At 36.4% G+C, this 19,190-nt stretch overlaps 1 protein-coding gene across 4 annotated transcripts in view; it reads left to right on the forward strand.

The window, feature by feature from the left end:
* LOC118161078 (reversion-inducing cysteine-rich protein with Kazal motifs) overlaps positions 1 to 18,883 on the forward strand; it is a 108,614-nt gene extending 89,731 nt beyond the window's left edge. For all 4 annotated transcript variants that reach the window (XM_035316090.1, XM_035316088.1, XM_035316089.1 and 1 more), the window contains 9 exons: positions 1,534 to 1,674; positions 2,556 to 2,744; positions 4,574 to 4,696; positions 5,212 to 5,383; positions 7,439 to 7,631; positions 9,738 to 9,948; positions 11,328 to 11,401; positions 15,232 to 15,387; positions 17,638 to 18,883. In XM_035316090.1, the coding sequence (XP_035171981.1) occupies positions 1,534 to 1,674; positions 2,556 to 2,744; positions 4,574 to 4,696; positions 5,212 to 5,383; positions 7,439 to 7,631; positions 9,738 to 9,948; positions 11,328 to 11,401; positions 15,232 to 15,387; positions 17,638 to 17,853 (1,475 nt within the window). In that variant the 3' untranslated portion in view covers positions 17,854 to 18,883. The remainder of the gene's footprint in view (positions 1 to 1,533; positions 1,675 to 2,555; positions 2,745 to 4,573; positions 4,697 to 5,211; positions 5,384 to 7,438; positions 7,632 to 9,737; positions 9,949 to 11,327; positions 11,402 to 15,231; positions 15,388 to 17,637) is intronic.
* Positions 18,884 to 19,190: the final 307 nt, after the last annotated feature.

Below are 19,190 nucleotides of genomic sequence, written 5' to 3' on the forward strand. Positions count from 1 at the left end.
ACAAAGGTAGGCAACAAAACTAGAAGCCAAGATACATTGAAGACTTATTGTTAGTTTTAATATTTTTTGTTATTTTTTTCAAATAAAACTGTATTAAATGTGAAAGATAGTTTATTTAATATATTTGAGAAAATTGTGTTGTTCAAATTGCCATAGTTCATTACATTTATTCCTTCTTGTACTGGATATATACAGCGAGGTTTTTAGTAGCAGTGGAGGCTGCAGGGGCTGCATGGGAAATTCTTCACTCAGTGGGTGGTGAGGCACTGATACAGGTTGCCCAGAGAAGCTGTGGTTGCTCCATCCCCGGAGGTGTTCAAGACCAGGTTGGACGGGGCCGAGGGCAACCTGATCTAGTGGGTGGCATCCCTGTCCATGGCAGGGGGGTTGGAAGTGGATGATCTTTAAGGTCCTGTCCAACCCAAGCCATTCTGTGATCTCACCTGACAAAAAGGTACTGAGCAATAATAAAAACACCAGCACAATTTATTTTCCGAAGAAAAGGTGGACAATGCTTGGAAATGCAAAGGAGGAATGATATCAAATAAATATCACTTAAACAATAGCATGATTTTGAACACAAATCCTTGATGTACAAAATTATGCCTTTTTCTCATATATAAACTGTATTAATGTTCTTTAACTGTGCAATTAGAATAACCAAAAAATACATTAGCTACTGGGGTAATAGAACATGAGCTTAGTAGGCATGTTAGCCCTCAATGGGGAATGCAAATGTATTAGTAAAATTTTATCTTAGTTCTAGATTTTATTAAATGCATCTTTTTAACATTCTTTTCCAAATCTGCTCTTCCCTTTTACTGATTCGTATTACATACTTTTATCTGTAGGACTCAAACTTTTTTTATTGTTACAGGATCCATCAGTTTTAGACCTTCAAAATTAAATTTTGTTATTTCCTTCTTAGAATCCCATGAACTTTGAAAATAATAAAATTTCATTTAAAGCTTCAACTGAACGTGTGCCTCAACATATGGATATTGTTCCTAGAGAGACAACGTATTAAAGCTTTGGGTGGTTCTTTCCATTTAACTGCTTCATTTTCATGTTGTCTTTCCTTTCTTTAATCTTGTAACAGGAGAATATTGCTACTAAGTTAAAGGGAAAACAGAAGCAAACTCTGTCAATGATACCAAAGTTGGTTAAACGTCAAGTCTACTCCAGGCCTCCAATTTCTTGATTATTGACTGTAACACTTTTCTTGATTAGACTACTCGTCATTGTCAGTTTGTATTTTTGTCATGTTTAAAACATGCTTGGGAAAACAAGATAGAGAAATAATTTTTTCTTATGAAGAAACACTTGGGTCAGTGTTTCCAGCACTGAGTACTAAACTTTTTAAATAAGTTTACAAACTAACTTGTCAAGTTTTTAAAAGTATAATTAAAAATAAAAAAGATTTCACAGAGTTTTCAAAAACAGGATTTTACTGAACATAAGAAATGCCTTGCTTTCCCGAGGAGAAATAAACCTCATTTAAATCATTATATATATTGTATATTCTGTTTTCAGGCCCAAGTTCCTTAGGAAACGTTGTAGAAGATGTTACACATCCATGTAATCCAAATCCGTGTGCAGCTAATCAGTTATGTGAAGTAAATAGAAAAGGATGTCAGTCTGGAGAATTGTGTCTTCCGTATCTGTGTGTACCAGGTAAGGGATTTGAATTTCTGTTTGCCTGAATTTTGGTAATAAAAATGTTACTGAAATTTTGATGAAAGCTTTAGAATAAATTGCCGATATTCCCAAAAAAACTATTATCAACGTTATTTTGTCTTTTCAAAACCTGTGGCTTGCCTTGTAGCTCCTTTCAATTATTCAAATATTCTTATTTTTATTTTTGACTGAAACATAATGTCTCATTGGAAGATACATTACTTATTTTACTTCAGAAGAAATAAATGTGCAGACATGGTCTCTAAGCATCCTGCCTGCTATTTAAAATTAGAAGCATGAAGTACTGAAAACACAGTGCAGCTTGCTGCATCTCAGGGCACAGTGGCGTGTATTGCCCTGTATTTCCACATCTTATTAGCCATATTTCCATAATTTTCCTTATTGGTGAAACGAATGGGCACAATGTCCTTGAATTGCCTGCCTTGAAATTAATGAAAATTAGGATGTCAGTCTTGGGAGGACGTTCTGAGAGCTCTGAGAGTCCGTTCAAATGCAGGGAGACCAAGGATGTGTGTTTGCACTGGCAGCAATTCTGGTATTGTGTTAAAAGTTCAAGATACGGTTTCTTAGGTGCAGTTGTTCCAAATTCCTCTTCATAGGCCAGAACAACTTCTCAAACTCTGCCTGGTAGCTCACAAGTAACCAGTTCAGTAACTAAGTAAATTAACACCCAAACTTTCTATTATGAGCTCTTCACTGTTACTACAACCTCTGACTTCACTGGATTCAGAATGCCCAGGCTCAGGGCTTGAGAAGCAAGTGACATGGCATATAATTTATATCTGCCTCTCCTTTTTTCAAGTGGCACTTGACGAAATATTTACTAAATATTGACCTAAATTTCTCTTTGTACATAGGCTGCAAACTGGGAGAAGCCTCGGATTTTATTGTCCGTCAAGGTACGCTTATCCAGGTTCCATCGTCAGCTGGTGATGCTGGTTGTTACAAGATTTGTACCTGTGGACATAGTGGATTGCTAGAAAACTGCATGGAAATGCATTGCGTTGACCTCCAAAAATCGTGCATTGTTGGAGGACAAAGAAAAAGTAAGTTTCAGAACAATTATTATATTTACACAGGTCCTGTTCTTTAAGCAATGAAATCTGGGGTGCATACGATGATCCAGAGAATCTGAATGCAGAGTTCGTCAGAAAATACAAAAGTTAATGTCTGCATCCCCATAATACTTGCTTAATTATTTTATATGCTGGAGGGTTGCATTATTTAAATCAATACCTAACAACAGCTGTCTAAACCAATGAAAGTCCTGTGTAAAGCTTGTTCTTAGTATGCTATTTTTCAACAAAAAGGTCGCTGACTTGCCTCACATGCCATGTGTTTTATGGTGTTTGATAATACCTAGCTTCTTTCCTGAGAGCAGAAGTTAACTTTTGAGAGCTCTGGGGACTGAGGAAGACAAAGGTTTTAGGGGGGTCAGTAGGCAGCAGGGATGAAGCAAGAACAGTGAAACAACAGTATTTGTTCTAAACATGCTGTATTTCTGTATTTCTGAGATTTAAGCACAGTGTAAGTCACTCATCAGTTGCAAAATCAATGATATTTTGTGTGTAAATCAACTGAAAAATATCTTGGAAACATTTTTTGCAAACTGCTGACAAATTCATTCTTTCTTGGGTAGTTCTGCGGCTTAAACAGCTTTTTGTGCTACAGAGGCTTTCCTCTTCCATCCTCATTTGGTCAGCTGCCATTTGTCTAAGAGTACCTCTTTCACATTGCTCAATGCTGAGGATTTTACTTGTGTCCCTTTAGTATTTTACAAAAATTCTAATCATAGAATCATAGAAACATTAAGGTTGGAAAAGACCTTCAAGATCATCTGGTCCAACCATCACCCTACTAAACCAAAGTAGCAGGTAAATTTTGCTAGTAAGTCAACTGAATTGCTTCTTTGGAACTTCTGAAAAGATTATTTATTGAGTTTCCCAGCTTCACAAAGAGGTCACAGCGAGTTCATAATTAACCGCATGTCATCCACCAGATACGTACATACAGATTGCCATATATAATCCTTCAGCTGAACCTTCAGAGTAGAGATTAGAGCAAAATATCGTATTTTGTAGGGTACAGTTACTTTTGTGCTTTCCTGAAGAGCTGTATATTTGCTAGTAGTCTTTAATAACTGACCTAGTTATGGATAAACTGGCAGTTATTAATGAGTTGATTTTATATATGACACACAACACAGTGAAGGGCAGTCGTATGAACAGTTCACAAAACCAAACTGGAGTTTCTAAACTGAAGAAAAAATCCCTCCGTTTAGTGTTTGATTCTCATATTCAGATGTTAGAAAGTTAGCGACTTGAAAGATGCACTTGTTTTTTTTTTTTTTTAAAATATATATGCAGAAATCAGGCAGAATACTCTATCCTTAAAAAGCAGCTGTGATGGTGTTAGTTGTGTTATTAAAGGCTCCTTTCTGAAAGCCAGTGGGTCAGCATGCACCTCTGTATTTGTGTATTCTTGTACTGGATGCTTCTACCGGGTTTCTGTTTGGCTTTGCTAGAACCTTCCTTGTTCCATGCTTTGGACAAAGCTTAAGCTTAAACTAAACTAGAACTGTTTGCTGAGACTGAAATTAAGGCTGTAATGGACGTTTACAAAAGACTTAATGAATGACAAAAATAATGAAGCATTAACACTTTCTACTTCTTGACAGAAAGTACACACCAAGGATAGAAGTACACACAAAAGGTAGAAGTTGCAGTTGTAAAAGAAACTGAATAAGGGAAATTAAGGGAAAAATAATGAAAATGGTAGTATTTGTATAATTCATCTGAGTATGTATTATGCAGAAGACCATGTAGTCTTCTGGTATTTTTGTATTAATTGTACACATTTACTTATTTATTTTAAGGTCATGGAACATCCTTTAATATAGATTGTAATGTCTGTTCATGTTTTGCTGGAAACTTGATATGTTCTACTCGTCAGTGCCTAACTGAGCATAGTTCAGAAGACGAACGTCGGAAGTTTACAGGTAACTTTACAGACTACAGAAACTGTAAGGTTATTATTCTTAGAGTGAAGGTTAGCTTCTAAATTCTTTCTACAGTATTCATGGAAATAATTTTTTATGAAGATGTTCTTTTCTAATGTTCATCCTGCACTTAAAAAATGCATGCCTTTGAAAAAAATCAGTACTGGAAAATTAAACCATTAAACCTCAGGTAATTTGTGGAAATAAGTAGAGACAAGGTAATGCCACTGGGAAAGAGAGACAGGGAGTTTGGGGAAAAAAAATAAAATAATAATAATAATAAAAAAAAACTGAGTAGAATCAGCAAGGAGGCAGGGGCACAGACTTCCCTTCCTACTATCTATAAATGTGTATGTGCTACAGTATTACTTATTTACAGGAGGGAGGTACCAGGTTCGATATGGTATATCTTCACATTTGCTGGATGACTAAGATGGCTTAGTGACCTCTTGTTTATCTTCTGTCAGAGAAAATAAGTGTGCACCAAATTCCTGTTTTATGTGTTACTTTTGCAGGTTTACCATGTAACTGTGTGGATCAGTTTGTACCAGTATGTGGTCAGAATGGGCGCACATATCCAAGTGCATGCATAGCTCGATGCGTCGGTCTCCAAGACAATCAATTTGAATTTGGATCATGTATTTCCAAGGATCCTTGTAACCCTAATCCTTGTAATAAAAATCAAAGGTAAAAGCAGAATGTTTTTAAGCTTTTCTTTGACATCTACTCATAAAGCAAATATACCTTTTTCCTTGGTGAATGTACTGTATAGTCCATTGTACTTTAGAATACTCCAATAAGAACGATTTGAAGTAGCTACTTCTTATTTATCATAGCAATGGACTGTAATAACTACCCATTTTTGATTCTGTTTATGTAGCACTATATCATTTAAGTTCATTATGCAGATCTCAATTCTAGCAAGTAAACAGAACTGATGTATAATTTCAAAAGTGGGAGAATAAAATTTTGTTGAAAAAGCAACAAATAATTGGACATTTTACTACTTTGTTTCATACTTTTCTTCCAATATTAACCAAAAAGCAAAATCACTTGAATATTTGGATTCAGTCTTGCTTATTCCATCAGTAATCTGTGCTTTTTAATTCTGAAATGGGAAAATATTTAGCACTCTGGAAGACTTAAGTTTCTCTTATGTAATTATATGATATCTTGTTAAAGCCATGTCTGTACAGTGAAACATTAAAACAAAATTTTGGTCTATACTACTGACACAAGAAAGTCAGACCTTTCTTACAGAAACCAATGTCTGCGGCTTTTAATATTGGTCTCTGTCTTCAGTTTTCATAGTGTTGTGTAATCCTTCAGTCTCTCAGAATTTGTACATGTTCTGTTTGGAAAGAAAGCCACCATAAAAAGTTGTGTAATACTGTGCTTTCATGAAAACTAATTTACAGTTTTTTTTTTTTCCTGCCCATTTAAATGCCCTGATGCAGAAAACTGCAGAGAAAACAAAATAGTTTTGCAGCTGTAATTGTAGTTGAGGCATTGAAAACTATCAATTCTAAAGCTGCATCGTTGGTATATATTCTTTGACTTCTATATTTTTAATTTTGAAAATATTGAAAGGATTTCCAGATTTACAGGATAATTTTTATGCTTAGAACCTCAAGTTGTTGTTTCATTAAAGACTGTACATGATAGATTATTCTGGGTCAGTTTGATATTGTAGCATAAAGTAAATGTGTAAAAGCTCATTTTAAAACAGAAGTGCTTAGAATAAGTTTAAAATCTTACGTTCCACTTCTATTTTTAAAGCATTTAAATCTCAGAATCTTTGAGTCTTTCCTCATATAAAATGGAAATGTGTAATGCATAAAACAGCAATAGTCAGACTAAGGACATATTTTACATGATTATTGTAATTTGTAGGAAAAGGGAGATTGCTAGAAAGTCATTTGACCTTTCATCAGTCTATTCTTCAAATTCTGTTGGCTGTCATCTCTTTAGTAGCAGGATGTCTTGCAAGACATATGGCAAATGTTTTGGAGATAAGATCGTGGGAGGTACACATTTAATATAAAGGGGAAAGTATTTCTGATGGTTTTTGATCTTCACTTCTATGAAGGCTTGAGAGGGGTGACAGGCCAAAAAGGAAACTATATTGGTACTGGACTTTTCTGTTTCTTTTAAGTCATCCCCAAGATCAGATGTGATATAATGTACTGAACCTACAAAGCTAAAATTAGGTATTTGTAATTGAATCCTCGTAATCTTTTAACTCTTGTTTTCATTACACTCTCAAGAGAAGGTTGGGCTATACTTCTATAATGTAATAATTTTCATTGGAATTCACTGCAAATTTTGGTGTTTTATCCAATTTTCCTTAAATACAAGTTTTAAAAGTGAAGCTTGGGAGTTTATTCAAGACTTTTTCAGAACTCAGTAAAATCCATACTCAGTAAAATACTTGGTAAAAGATTAATTTTATGGAACCTATAGCTGTGTGCACATACATTGACTAAATGTGGTGTGAACAAGTTCCAGGTTTGTAATGAACTTGTAATTATCTCAATTGTCTAATCAGAATGTTTTGTCACATGCATTTCCTTCAGTTCTGCTGAACCAGTGCTCTATAAAGCACTGGAAAAGATTTCACTGTTTTTTTTCTGACTATTTTGAGAGGTTTTTTTGGTTGGTTGATTGGTTGTTTTGGTGATTGTGGGTTTTTTGTTTGTTTGTTTGTTTTCGATGACATGAAATTATTATGACTTTACGCAGGTGCATACCAAAGAAACAAGTTTGCTTGACTAGTTTTGGAAAGTTCAAATGTAGCCAGCATGAATGTGTGCCAAGGCAATTAAATTGTGACCAGACACGGGATCCTGTTTGTGACACAGACAACGTGGAATACAGTAACTTGTGTACTTTGTACCAAAAAGGAAAAAATTTAGCATATAGAGGACCGTGCCAGGTAGGAAGTGGTTCTAGCAATATTAAATCTTTGTTCTTTAATGTTCCACTTTGCAATATTCTGTTTTTAGAGTTTACCAAACATATTCATAGATTGTAGTCCTTCAGAACTGTAATTTCAAGTAGAATAAAAAAATACTCTGCACAAAATGGTATTCAGGATTTTGTCAACTGTTTCTTTGCTTTAGTTAACAAATGTCTCAAAACCAAAAAAAAACCTTTGCTTCTGCTTTCTTGGGGGAAATACTCTGATATTTGTATTAAGTCTTCCTATATTTTTCACTACTACTGCAAGCATACCTCAGTGCAAGCTTTAATTAAAGCAGTTCCTTGGCTAGTAACACCAATTTTCACCAATTGCAACTTCCTGTAAATGAAAATTAATGCTTGTTTATTTCTCCATTACAGTAAATCTAATTTCTTCAGGAAATGTCAGGACAATTTGACTTGCATGTTAAATTCCCCTTTTTTCTGCTTAGATAGTGGAGTTAGAGGCTCGGAGTAGCTGCTGTCTTGGCAGCAATAGGCTTTCTCTAGCAAGTCTTTAGCATTTTGATTGGATTCGTCCTTTAGCAATTTCATTGTTCACAGTACTCTATAAGATTTTTTTGAGACTAAGCAGACTATAGTTTTTTCTTTAGGTAGTCTGGATTGTATTGGTTTTCATACTAATCCCTCAGAAGGATTAGGATTAGGTTAGTTCTTCCATCCCACCATTCCCTACAGTATTGGTAGACAGGCTGTTTTTATCACTCTACAGACAAGCTAGGAGCTACTGTTTTCAAAGTCACTGGCTTTACCATTGATAGGCTGCTCATTCCCAGATTTTTCTCAAATAACTGAAGGTGAATTTGAGACATTCGCTTGGTCTCAACTGATGAATGTTCGTAGAAGTACAGAACCCTTGTTCAGGGGTTTTCTGTGTAATAATTACACTTTTTATCCACTTCAAGTTTTTGCCTTTCTGTCTTTCTGTCATCTTTTTTTTATGCCCTTTCTCAGCTACCTCATTAAGTACAGATAATTCTTCTCATAGCGTATGAGATACTTCATGAGATACTGTTCTTGAACAGTAAGAACTGAAGGATATTGCACAGCTGTTTTTTTCTACTGCACTTATATGTCTAGTTGCATCCATGTTCAGAAAGTCTTTAACATTGGTAGCTTTAATTTTTTGCTCTTACAATTTTCCTTTTATGGGGAAGAAGACTGCAAGACGTGAAAGTATTTGTGGTACTCACATTTACTTGCCTTCTATTATTTCTGTTATTAACTTCAGAATGTAAAAAAACCTAATTGTCTTGCTACTTTAGAGCATGCACATTGATGACAGATGTACGGAGACTTGCTTGAAACGTTAGTTGAATAAAATATTTCAATATTAGCAAGAAATTATGGAATTAACTGTGTAATTTCACAAGTATATTCATACCTTATCTGTGAAGAATCATCAATTCCATTTGTTTCTGTCTATGTTCAGAAGCATAAGTTTGTTGGCATTTGACTTCTTGAATGTCTTGGACAAATATATCTGCATAGGCAAGATAGGCAGAAAATTACATTTTTCTGTTTTTATGTGTATTTGAATCAAATGACACACTAGATACGCTTTTGGGAAATGAAATGGATACAATAAATAAATGTATTTTTATATTTGAAAGGTCTCAATAATAAATACTTTTGCCAGAGATATCTAGTAATAGATTCTGTTTTTCTGAAATAAATGTAGACATGTAGCTTCTCAAATAACGTGTAAGAAATGCATGTGTACACACTAAATTCCAAGAACACATTGAGATGAATAAATAATAAGTTAAATGAAATTAGTTGTATTATTTAAGCATTAGAACAGACTTACAATTTATCTTCCCCAAAACATCTTACTGTACATTTCTCAGATTCCAGCTTAGATTATTCTTTAAGTATTTATTATCTGTATTTATTATCTGTACATAAACTGGCAGTTGATTTACTCTAGATTTACTAACATTATTATCAGCAAGTGAACTTTGCCATGAACGTTGTTCTTCCTAATGTTATAAAGTGCCCTTTATTTTTGTTTGTAGCATGAACAGACTGATCTTTGAAACCTTTCTATGTGTTTCAGCCATTTTGCAAATCGGTAGAACCTGTATGTGGACATAATGGGGAAACCTACAGCAGTGTCTGTGCTGCCTATTCTGACCGTGTGGCTGTTGACTACCATGGACATTGTCAGGCTGTAGGTGTTCTCTCAGACTATAGCTTTCATACAGAGTGTGCCTTTGTTAAGTGTCCCCAGCTTGCTGCTGCTGCCTGCAAACCAGTCATTGCACCAGGTATGTTGATTCATTGTTCAAGTTTCCTGCAGACAGGGGAGAGTCTCCAGGCTACACGTATTATTAGGTGTATATTTGGAACTAAACTTACACTTTAAAATATTGTATTCCATTATGTCTCTGAGGCCTCCAAGAGAAAGGATAAAGTGGAGGTCTTTAGTTAAGGCTAGAACAAGATAGTGTCAGGACTCAGCAGAGTAATTCCAAAGTGGAAAGGCTTTTGGTTTTAGGAATCACTCTCCTTCAGTCTTTAGAAATGGGTGCAGCTGTCCTCATAGGACCTGTTTTGGAGAAATGAATGAGGTCTGTGGTGTCTAGGGTAGAATGTCGGTGGGAATTGGATGAGTAATTTTTCAGAATTGGCAGTGCAGATACCACATTGGAATGCCAAATTGTCTTCAAAGTAAAGTTCCCAGAATAACACAACTTCTATTTAATTAGAAGACAGAGTAAGATATAGTTGTATTTACAGTACTGTGAAAAAGGAAGACAGTAGGAATAGTTTTTGCAATTTTGCTATTTTGAAATGTTTTTTCATTGTCTTTACGAATACTTCTCAACAAAACAGTCAGTAACTAATCACACAGCAAGGAAAGGTCAGTTTTCAGAAAGTTTCATGTGTTATTTTCTCAATCACTTGTTTGAAAAAGGGCCCATGTGCTTTTGGTATTATGTCTAATATCATGAAAGTCATTCTAGGAATGTGAATTATGTAGTCGAGGGTATGAATTAAACATAAAACTATGGGTAGGCAGAAAGCTGAAGTATTATCCCTTTTGTTTCCAAGATAGTGAGGGAAAGTAGTAAGGGAAATATGACATGCTTGCATGTTAAACACAGATCTGATAGAAAAGCTGGGTTTTCTTTCCCCCTTGCTATATAAAGATTCTAAGTTCTAATGTGGTACAACCACATGAATTTATGTTTGCAATGTGCAGTTTTGCTTCTGTTATATCCTAGCTATTTCAGCTTTTGAAATTCATCACTACTACAGTTGCGTATGCATGCATTATCCATATAGAACCTTGGCTTGCAATACTTAATATACCTGTGTTTTTAGCTTACAATAACATAGCATATTTAAACAAATAAAAGTTAATCTTGCTGATTCACTTTAGTAGTAGTAAGTGTCTTTGTTGAAAAGTGACTGTTTTTGCATTGCAAATGTTTTCAACATTAAAAAAAAAAAAAGTGTGCAATTTTGCTATCAAGTTGAAAGACTTGCTTTGCTTTGGTAGTTTTGATATTTTTATTGTCAGTACTCAATTTTTGAGCTCTACCCACCGTAAAGGGAAAAGACAGTTTGCTTTTATTTCTGGAATTTTATGGTGTGGGGGTTTTGTTTTGTTTTGTGGTTTATTTGTTTTTTTATCACACAGGAGCCTGCTGTCCACTGTGTGCTGGAATGCTGAGAATATTATATGACAAAGACAAGCTGGACAATTTTGCAAGGGTAAAGTTCAATCATTCCTTATGTTAAATGGTATATGGAAATAGTCAAGTTACTTTATACTTTTCTGTACAATGCATTATACAATCAATTAACTTTCAGTAGATAGTATATGATTTGTTGTTTTCTTTACACTGTTTATACTTCCCTTTATTCCTTAACATTCAGATATAGAAATTGAATGACAATGCAGAGCAAAATAAAATCAGTGTAGACACAAACAAGCCTTTTAACCTTGCAGTGTAAGTGACTTGTTACAGTAAAGACATGCTAAGGGAACTGCATCCATTTCATGGTAGCAATACAGTGTATATTTGTTATTTATGGCCTTTTCGTTAAGATTATTCTGCTGGCTCACTATTTACTAATATAAGTAACTTATTTCTGACATTGTCTGATGTTTATGGATTGTTTTTACACTCTTCAGGATCATCTAGATAGTTATCACTGATTTTGCTGCTCTTCAGCTACAACGTTGGTTTTTAATTTAACATCTCTGCAAGTTAGATACTCACATTCTGCATTGCTGCTATTTGAAAACCTCCATTTTAGTCTGAATCTTGTGATGTTGATTGTCCATCACTGAACAAAACATTCTAGGCCCAGCCCACTGTGGGGTGTATAAAAGCATTACACTTCTCTGCTGGTCCTTGCTTTCATGCTTTAGTAAATGGAACAGAGCACAACACTTGATTTTCAGCACTACATAGCAACAAAATAGAGTTTATGACAATCATGCATATTGAAGCAAAATAATTCATTTTTGCATCTACATGTGACTTTCATTTAAAAAAATCAAGAAAAAAATTCCTCAAACATTACAAAAGTTCATTAGACTATTTAAACACTTAGATATAGAGATAATTAGCTATTATAAAAACACAGGAAAAAAAAAAATAGATTGAACAGGACCTCTGGAGATTGTCTAGTCCAACGTCCTTCTCAAAGGAAAGTTAACTCCAGCTAGATTAGTTTGGCCAGCTGAGTTTTGAAAACTTACAGGAATGGAGATTCCACAAGACGAACTCCACTGGGCTCTCTCCAGCTCATCCGAATGGCCTTGGGGGATTTAAATATGGGGAGGTGATCCCTTCCTGCTGGCTCTGTTCTTGTGTTTGCAGCCCAGTATGTGGTTGGCCTTCATCTCAAGGGTGCACTGCCAATTCATGTTGTACTAATGATTTTGTCTGAGATTACGTTTGCATGCTTGTTTGTTGGGTGTTTTTGTTGAGTAACAGTGTCCATTAGATCATGACTGCATCCTGGAATGCCTTGTAGTTGTCTTAACACTATTGGGAACATGGTGACCACTACAGCTGATTTGTTCCTATCCTTATTAAGTAGTTATTCGAGTAGTTGGTGATAACTAATCTCCTCTTACTTAACGAATACCTGGATTTAAGGTCTGTATTAGTTGTTTTTTTCTTTTTTTAGGAGGTTCCTAAAGCACCTCAATGATAATTTATTGGTGCAGGTGCTAAGGGAGCCAACAAGGAAAGATACCCTCCTAGATCTGTTGCTGGAGAACAGAGAGGGTCTTGTGGGGGACGTGGCAATTGGCGGCTGTCTTGGTCATAGTGACCATGAAGCAGTCGAGTTTAAAATTTTTGGTGACAGGAGGAAAACTGCCACCAAAACTTCAGCCCTGGGTACAAGGAGAGCAGGCTTCAGGCTGCTCAGGGAACTAGTTAGCAAGGTCCCCTGGGAAACTGCTTTTGAAGGTGTTGACGTCCACCAGTGCTTGTCAGTCTTTAAGCACTGCCTCCTAAAAGCACAGGATGAGGCAATTCTGAAATACTGGAACTCAAACAGGCAGGGCAGGGCTGACCAGGGATCTTCTTCTGGAGCTTAGGCATAAAAAGAAAGTGTATGGAAGCAGGGTCAGGCAACGTGGAAGGAGTACAAGGCTGCTGTTCACTTTTGTAGGGAGAAAAATTGTGTGGCCAAAGCCCAATCAGAGTTGAAGCTGGCCATGTCTGTGGGAGACAATAAAAAGGGCTTTTTTATATAGGTGAATAGAAAATGGAGGACCAGAGAAAACATAGGTCCACTACTTGGTGGGGATGGTCACCTCACAAGCAGGGACATAGGCAAAGCAGAGACGTTTAATGCCTTCTTTGCCTCCGTCTTCAATGCTGTTGGTGGGCTTCGGGACCCCAGGTGCCCTGAGCTGGAGGACTGTGACGGTGGGAATAGTAAACTCCCAACCAACCCTGAACGTGTGTGGGATTTGCTGCTCCACCTAGATCCATAAACATCCATGGGTCCAGATGGGATTTATCCCAGGGTGCTCAGAGAGCTGGCTGACATCATCACAGGATGTCAGCCTCCATTTTAGGGCCAGTGCTCTTCAATGTTTTCATAAACAATTTGGATATAGGACAAGAAGGTGTTTTGAGCAAATTTGCCGATGACACTAAGCTTGGAGGAGTTGTTGACTCTATTGAAGGTGGAAAGGCCTTGCAGAGAGATCTGGACAGATTGGAGAGCTGGGTGATCACCAACCACATGAAGTTTAACAAAAGCAAGAGCCAGATCCTGCACCTGGGATGGGGCCTCCCTGGCTATATGTATAGACTGGGCGATGAGATGCTGGAGAGCAGCACCGCAGAGAGGGATCTGGGGGTTGTGGTTGACAGCAAGTTGAATATGAGCCAGCAGTGTGCCCTGGCAGCCAGGAGGGCCAACCGTACCCTGGGGTGCATCAAGCACGACATCACTAGTCGGTTGAGGGAAGGGATTGTCCCGCTCTACTCTGTGCTGGTGCGGCCTCACCTCGAGTACTGTGTGCAGCTCTGGGCACCACAGTACAAAAGGGATGTAAAACTGTTGGAGAATGTCCAGAGGAGAGCGACAAAGATGGTGAAGGGCCTAGAGGGGAAGACATATGAGGAGTGGCTGAGGTCACTGGGCCTGTTCAGCCTGGAAAAGGGGAGGCTGAGGGGAGACCTTATCGCGACCTACAGCTTCCTCAGGAGGGGGAGTGGAAGGGCAGGCGCTGATCTGTTCTCTTTAGTGACCAGTGATAGGACCCGAGGGAATGGAGTCAAGCTGCAGCAGGGGAGGTTTAGGCTAGAAATCAGGAAGAAGTTCTTCACTGAGAGGGTTGTCACACACTGGAACAGGCTCCCCAGGGAAGTAGTCATGGCACGAAGTCTGTCAGAGTTTAAGAAGCGTTTGGACTGTGCTCTTAGTCATATAGTCTGAATTTTTGGGTAGACCTGTGTGGTGCCAGGAGTTGGACTCAATGATCCTTATGGGTCCCTTCCAACTCGGGCTATTCTGTAATTCTATTCATCCTTGCCACTCAACCTTTCTGAAGCAGTCAGTTTTTATTTCCAGATGATTGCAAATGCAGCTTGGACAAACAGATCACATCCCTCTTGTGACACCTTGGTATTGGTCTGTTTAGATCTCCCAAAGCAATCTGTTCCACCTTGCAGAGAAATTCTTATCACAGTTCTCATTTCTGGTGGCTCTTGGAACACCTAGGTTCTGTGATGGGTAAAGGAGTGCCAGTTGATAGGTCTCCTCTGTCTGTCGTTTTGAGTACAAGCAACTGTGACAGGTGACTCTTTATGTTATTTGAGGGATGTGATACACAGACAAACCAACTATGAAGGTGGAGGACAACATATATCAAAACCATGGTTAATTTAAGAAGTCATTTATTCGCAACCCCCTTTCTTACCCTTTTCTTTTTGCTATAGATTAGCACTGAGTAGTTTAATGGCTAAAAGATTTTCAAGCATGGTATCAAGTTTTTTAAAACTGAACAGTAGAAATGTAATTTTGCATAATATCACATCATCCAGTAAGTTGTTTTCTTCCAGGTAACAAATAAAAAGCCTATAACTGTACTTGACATACTTGAAAAAATCCGCCTGCATGTCTCTGTGCCACAGTGTGATGTGTTTGGATACTTAAGCATAGAATCTGAAATTGTGATTCTCATCATTCCTGTGGATCAGAACCCCAAACCATTGCAGGTAGGCTATATTCTTATTTTGTTTACCCAGTATGGATTTACTTTTTTTTTTTTTTAATGTATACATTTTATTACTTTCAATATAGCAGTTTTAAAATTGTTCATTTTCTTGTGTACTGAATACATGGGGATTTTTCTAATGACTTGAATCCAAATAGTAAGTATTATTAATGGTAAAATGTGTCTTGAGAGTCCTGCTGTCTTGGTAAGAGGCTTTTGAGCGTGGCTAATTAAAGGGGCAAGGTGAATGATCAAGTTACATATTTTTTTGTTTTAAAATAAATGCATGCAGAACCTCCAACATTTTATGACTAAAATAGCAGAAAATATAAACTGATGAAAATATATTACTGAATGACATCTTAAATTATATTAATTGTAAAATGAATGGATACTTGTGTATGAAATGGTGCTCTTCTGTCTCTAGTATTAGGCTTTGAAGTAGGTTGAAGCATATTAGACTGAAGCACATCATACATATTGCTACACTGTGGTTGTCTTGATGTTAAGCAGCAGTTCACTCCAAAGAGAATCTGCTGATAGTATATGCTTAGACCAGCCTGGTTTTGATGATCCTTTCCAACTCAAGGTAAAAAGCGCAGGGAGATCTCAAAATCCTTTTATGATCTTAAAAGGGAAATAAATGCAAGTCCAATAAGTTGTGCACCATGCCGTGTCATAGCTAATTCATGCTAGCAAATAAGCACCAAAAGCTCACAGCACTAAACTCTAAATGTAAACCAACAAATGCAGGTCAACGTTCTTACAGTATTTTCTTAGAAATGCTTTAGAACAGTAGAAGTAGGACTTAGGCTATGTATTGCATCTTTATTATCTTGGAGCTCTCGCTTCATTTTTACTTTCTGATCATTAACCTGTGCAAAACCAGTGAGGGTATCTTCTTCCTATGAAATGCAACATTTTAATGCTATTTTTAACGCCTTGCCATTTTATAGTTGTTTATAATAGTCTTGCTTGGCCTTGCTGACAGCACCTTATAAAGAAGTCCCTTTGGGGTGCTCTGACTGGTTCATTCTGTCACCTTATACATTGATGTGCACTACTTTAAAATGGAAGATTTAGCTTTGAGACCAAAAAGAGAGGAAAAAAACAATTTCATCTTTTACAGTTTAGGCAGGTTCACTTCTTTGCTGTTTGTTTTATATCCGTGTCTGCTTCCATTTCCTTTTTATTTCTATGGTCTAATTTTGCATTTTCGGTATTGCTTCTGGGATGGGCTAAAGTTCAGGTATGGTGGGAGTGGGTAGATTTGCTGGCAAAAATTTATCAAGCTGCAGTATCAAATAGGGCAGTTGTTACTTTGCTCCTGGAGCAAAGCTGTTATGTCCAAGTCTGCTCAACTTTTAACAGAAATATTATTCCTTGAACAGAAATAGCTCAGAATTTTACCAGAACTTAGGACACAAGGTCTTGAGCCTTAACCAATCTGATCAGCTCTCACCCAGTCTGCAGCAGATGCGGTCAGACTCTTGGGGAGAGGAGGACGGTCTGAAACCAGGAATAGCTGCTCAGCTCACTACTGACACCTGTAACTGAGCTAGAAGTTCCTCAACTTCCAAAGCTTTGGGCCCTCAGAAGTTAAGTTTGTCAAGTTAAAACTTTATCAGCAGCAGCCTCCAAAGCTGCTAAAGAGACTTAATACTGAATTTATTCCTGGAATACAATAGAAGCTAGGATGGGAAAAAATGATTTTATAAATAAATTTCTGATTATCATTATGTCAGTGGGAGAACGAAAAGTGAATGATGTTATCTTGATTTTCTCAGGATTTCCTATTTCCTTTCTTCTATTCCTTTCCCATAAATGAAATCAGATTTCCCTGATCAGGAAGAAAAAGCCCAGTAACTAGAAAAATCACAATTTTCCACTGCTGCAGACGTTAAGGCACGATCTTAGTTGATCAGAAAGAAATTCCTCAGTTTTAGAGGTATTAACTTATAATTTATTGTGAGCTTTATGGAGTCAGCTTTCAGAAACATCATCCATTGTATTGAGCTTCCTTTTTTCTCTGTTGCTGCTACTCAGGGCTTCTGCAGAAGTTTTCCTAATACCAAAGGCTATGATAAGAGCTCCAATATGCTGTTCAATGACTACTCCAAATCATCAATGTAAATTGTACATGTCGATTGGAATAACTCAGATTTTTCTTCCTGAATTTTGCTGTCCAGAAACAGTTTTGCCTTGGCATTTTACGTGACAAGAAGATAAATAATAACACTTTTCTTCCTAGATTGAAGCCTGCAATAAAGAAGCAGAAAAGATAGAGTCACTGATAAATTCAGACAGCCCAACATTAGCATCACATGTGCCGCTGTCAGCTCTAATTGCATCCCAAGTACAAGTTTCGTTTAGCATTTCTTCTACGTCTGTTAAAGTGTCGTCTGTTCTGCACTCCCTGTTCGTAAGCCTTTTATTTACTTTGTTAACATTAATGTGTTATATATAGCTGCTTAGAAAATACGCATGAGTATTGAGGGTGTTTTGTATTGTGAAGGACATTGAGAATTGTTGATCACTGAACCAGAAAACGAAAATTCCAGAACACTTGGTGTACTAATATTTTTCACTGAAGAATGAAGAATATTTGGAATAATGTGAAACATGACACTTCTATTCATTACTAGTCAGATGTTTGTTTCAGCACAATCATATTATTTTCCACTGATCTTGCAATCATAGAAGTACTCTGGAAGGTTCTGACATTCTAGATTTATGATTTTTGAAAGAAGGGATTTTACAGTTGTTTTTTTCAGAAATGAACAAAGTGTTTTGAGTTTATTGAAAAATTTTAATTTTATATTATTGAGATGAATATCAGTGACAACAAAAAGTATGCACCTATTCTAGACATCATTTTTGGAAGAAAAAAATGCTGCTACTTAATTACCTTACCAAAAATATGAGAGTTTATTCTCATGTAAATACACTTTCATATTTTATTATGAAGAAAACCAGCCCTGGGCCTATTTCAACAGACATCTTTACTTGGACTAGTGAAGATTTGCAGGACATTGGGCTCAATGCTTGTGAAATGACAATCAAGCTCTATACTAGTACCTGACTTCAATGAAGAAATATGTTCTTTTTATAATTTTGTACATTTCAGAATCTCATATTAGATGCAAAATTATAAAGAATCGCAGTATCTCTATTTAAGTGCCATTTAAAATATTGCAGTATTTGCATGTTATCTAATGAAATTTATACTTTAAATATGTTTAAATGATTATACAAACAGTATGTTTTATTACTTATTTTATTTTATGCACATGACCTTAGTCTACATGAAGTATTTTATATCAGTATTATGATAGCCAATGTTTGAAGAAAAACTTATTTTTGCCAAAATGCTGAACGTCAAAAGAAAGCACTGAAAACTTTTCAAACATGTATGTTACTGTAGCATGTCTGTAGCAATTATCTTCTGCTAAATCTTTTAAACACAAAAGTATTAAAGCTTTTTTATTTTAATAAAACTGTTGTGTGTCCTTATATGTGGATGTATGTAATTTTATAGAAGTCTGCATTACAGTGCCTTTCCTTCCTTTCTCAAATCAATGCGTAGACCTAACTGCAATTACATACATTTGTCTTATATAGCTTAATCTTTCCAAGGGAAGTAAATTTCAAGTCTTTGTTTCTTTGTTTTTTTTTTCTTACCAAATTTCTTTGTAGTGTCACATGCATGCAAATCAATGCAATGAGTGTCAGACTTGATTGATGACAGAAGACAAATATAAATATGTTTATGGGACCCGCTTTGTACAGTTATTGTCGTCCACA

This window comes from Oxyura jamaicensis, chromosome 2 (genome assembly GCF_011077185.1).
Source record: "Oxyura jamaicensis isolate SHBP4307 breed ruddy duck chromosome 2, BPBGC_Ojam_1.0, whole genome shotgun sequence".
Classification (NCBI taxonomy): Eukaryota; Metazoa; Chordata; class Aves; order Anseriformes; family Anatidae; genus Oxyura; species Oxyura jamaicensis.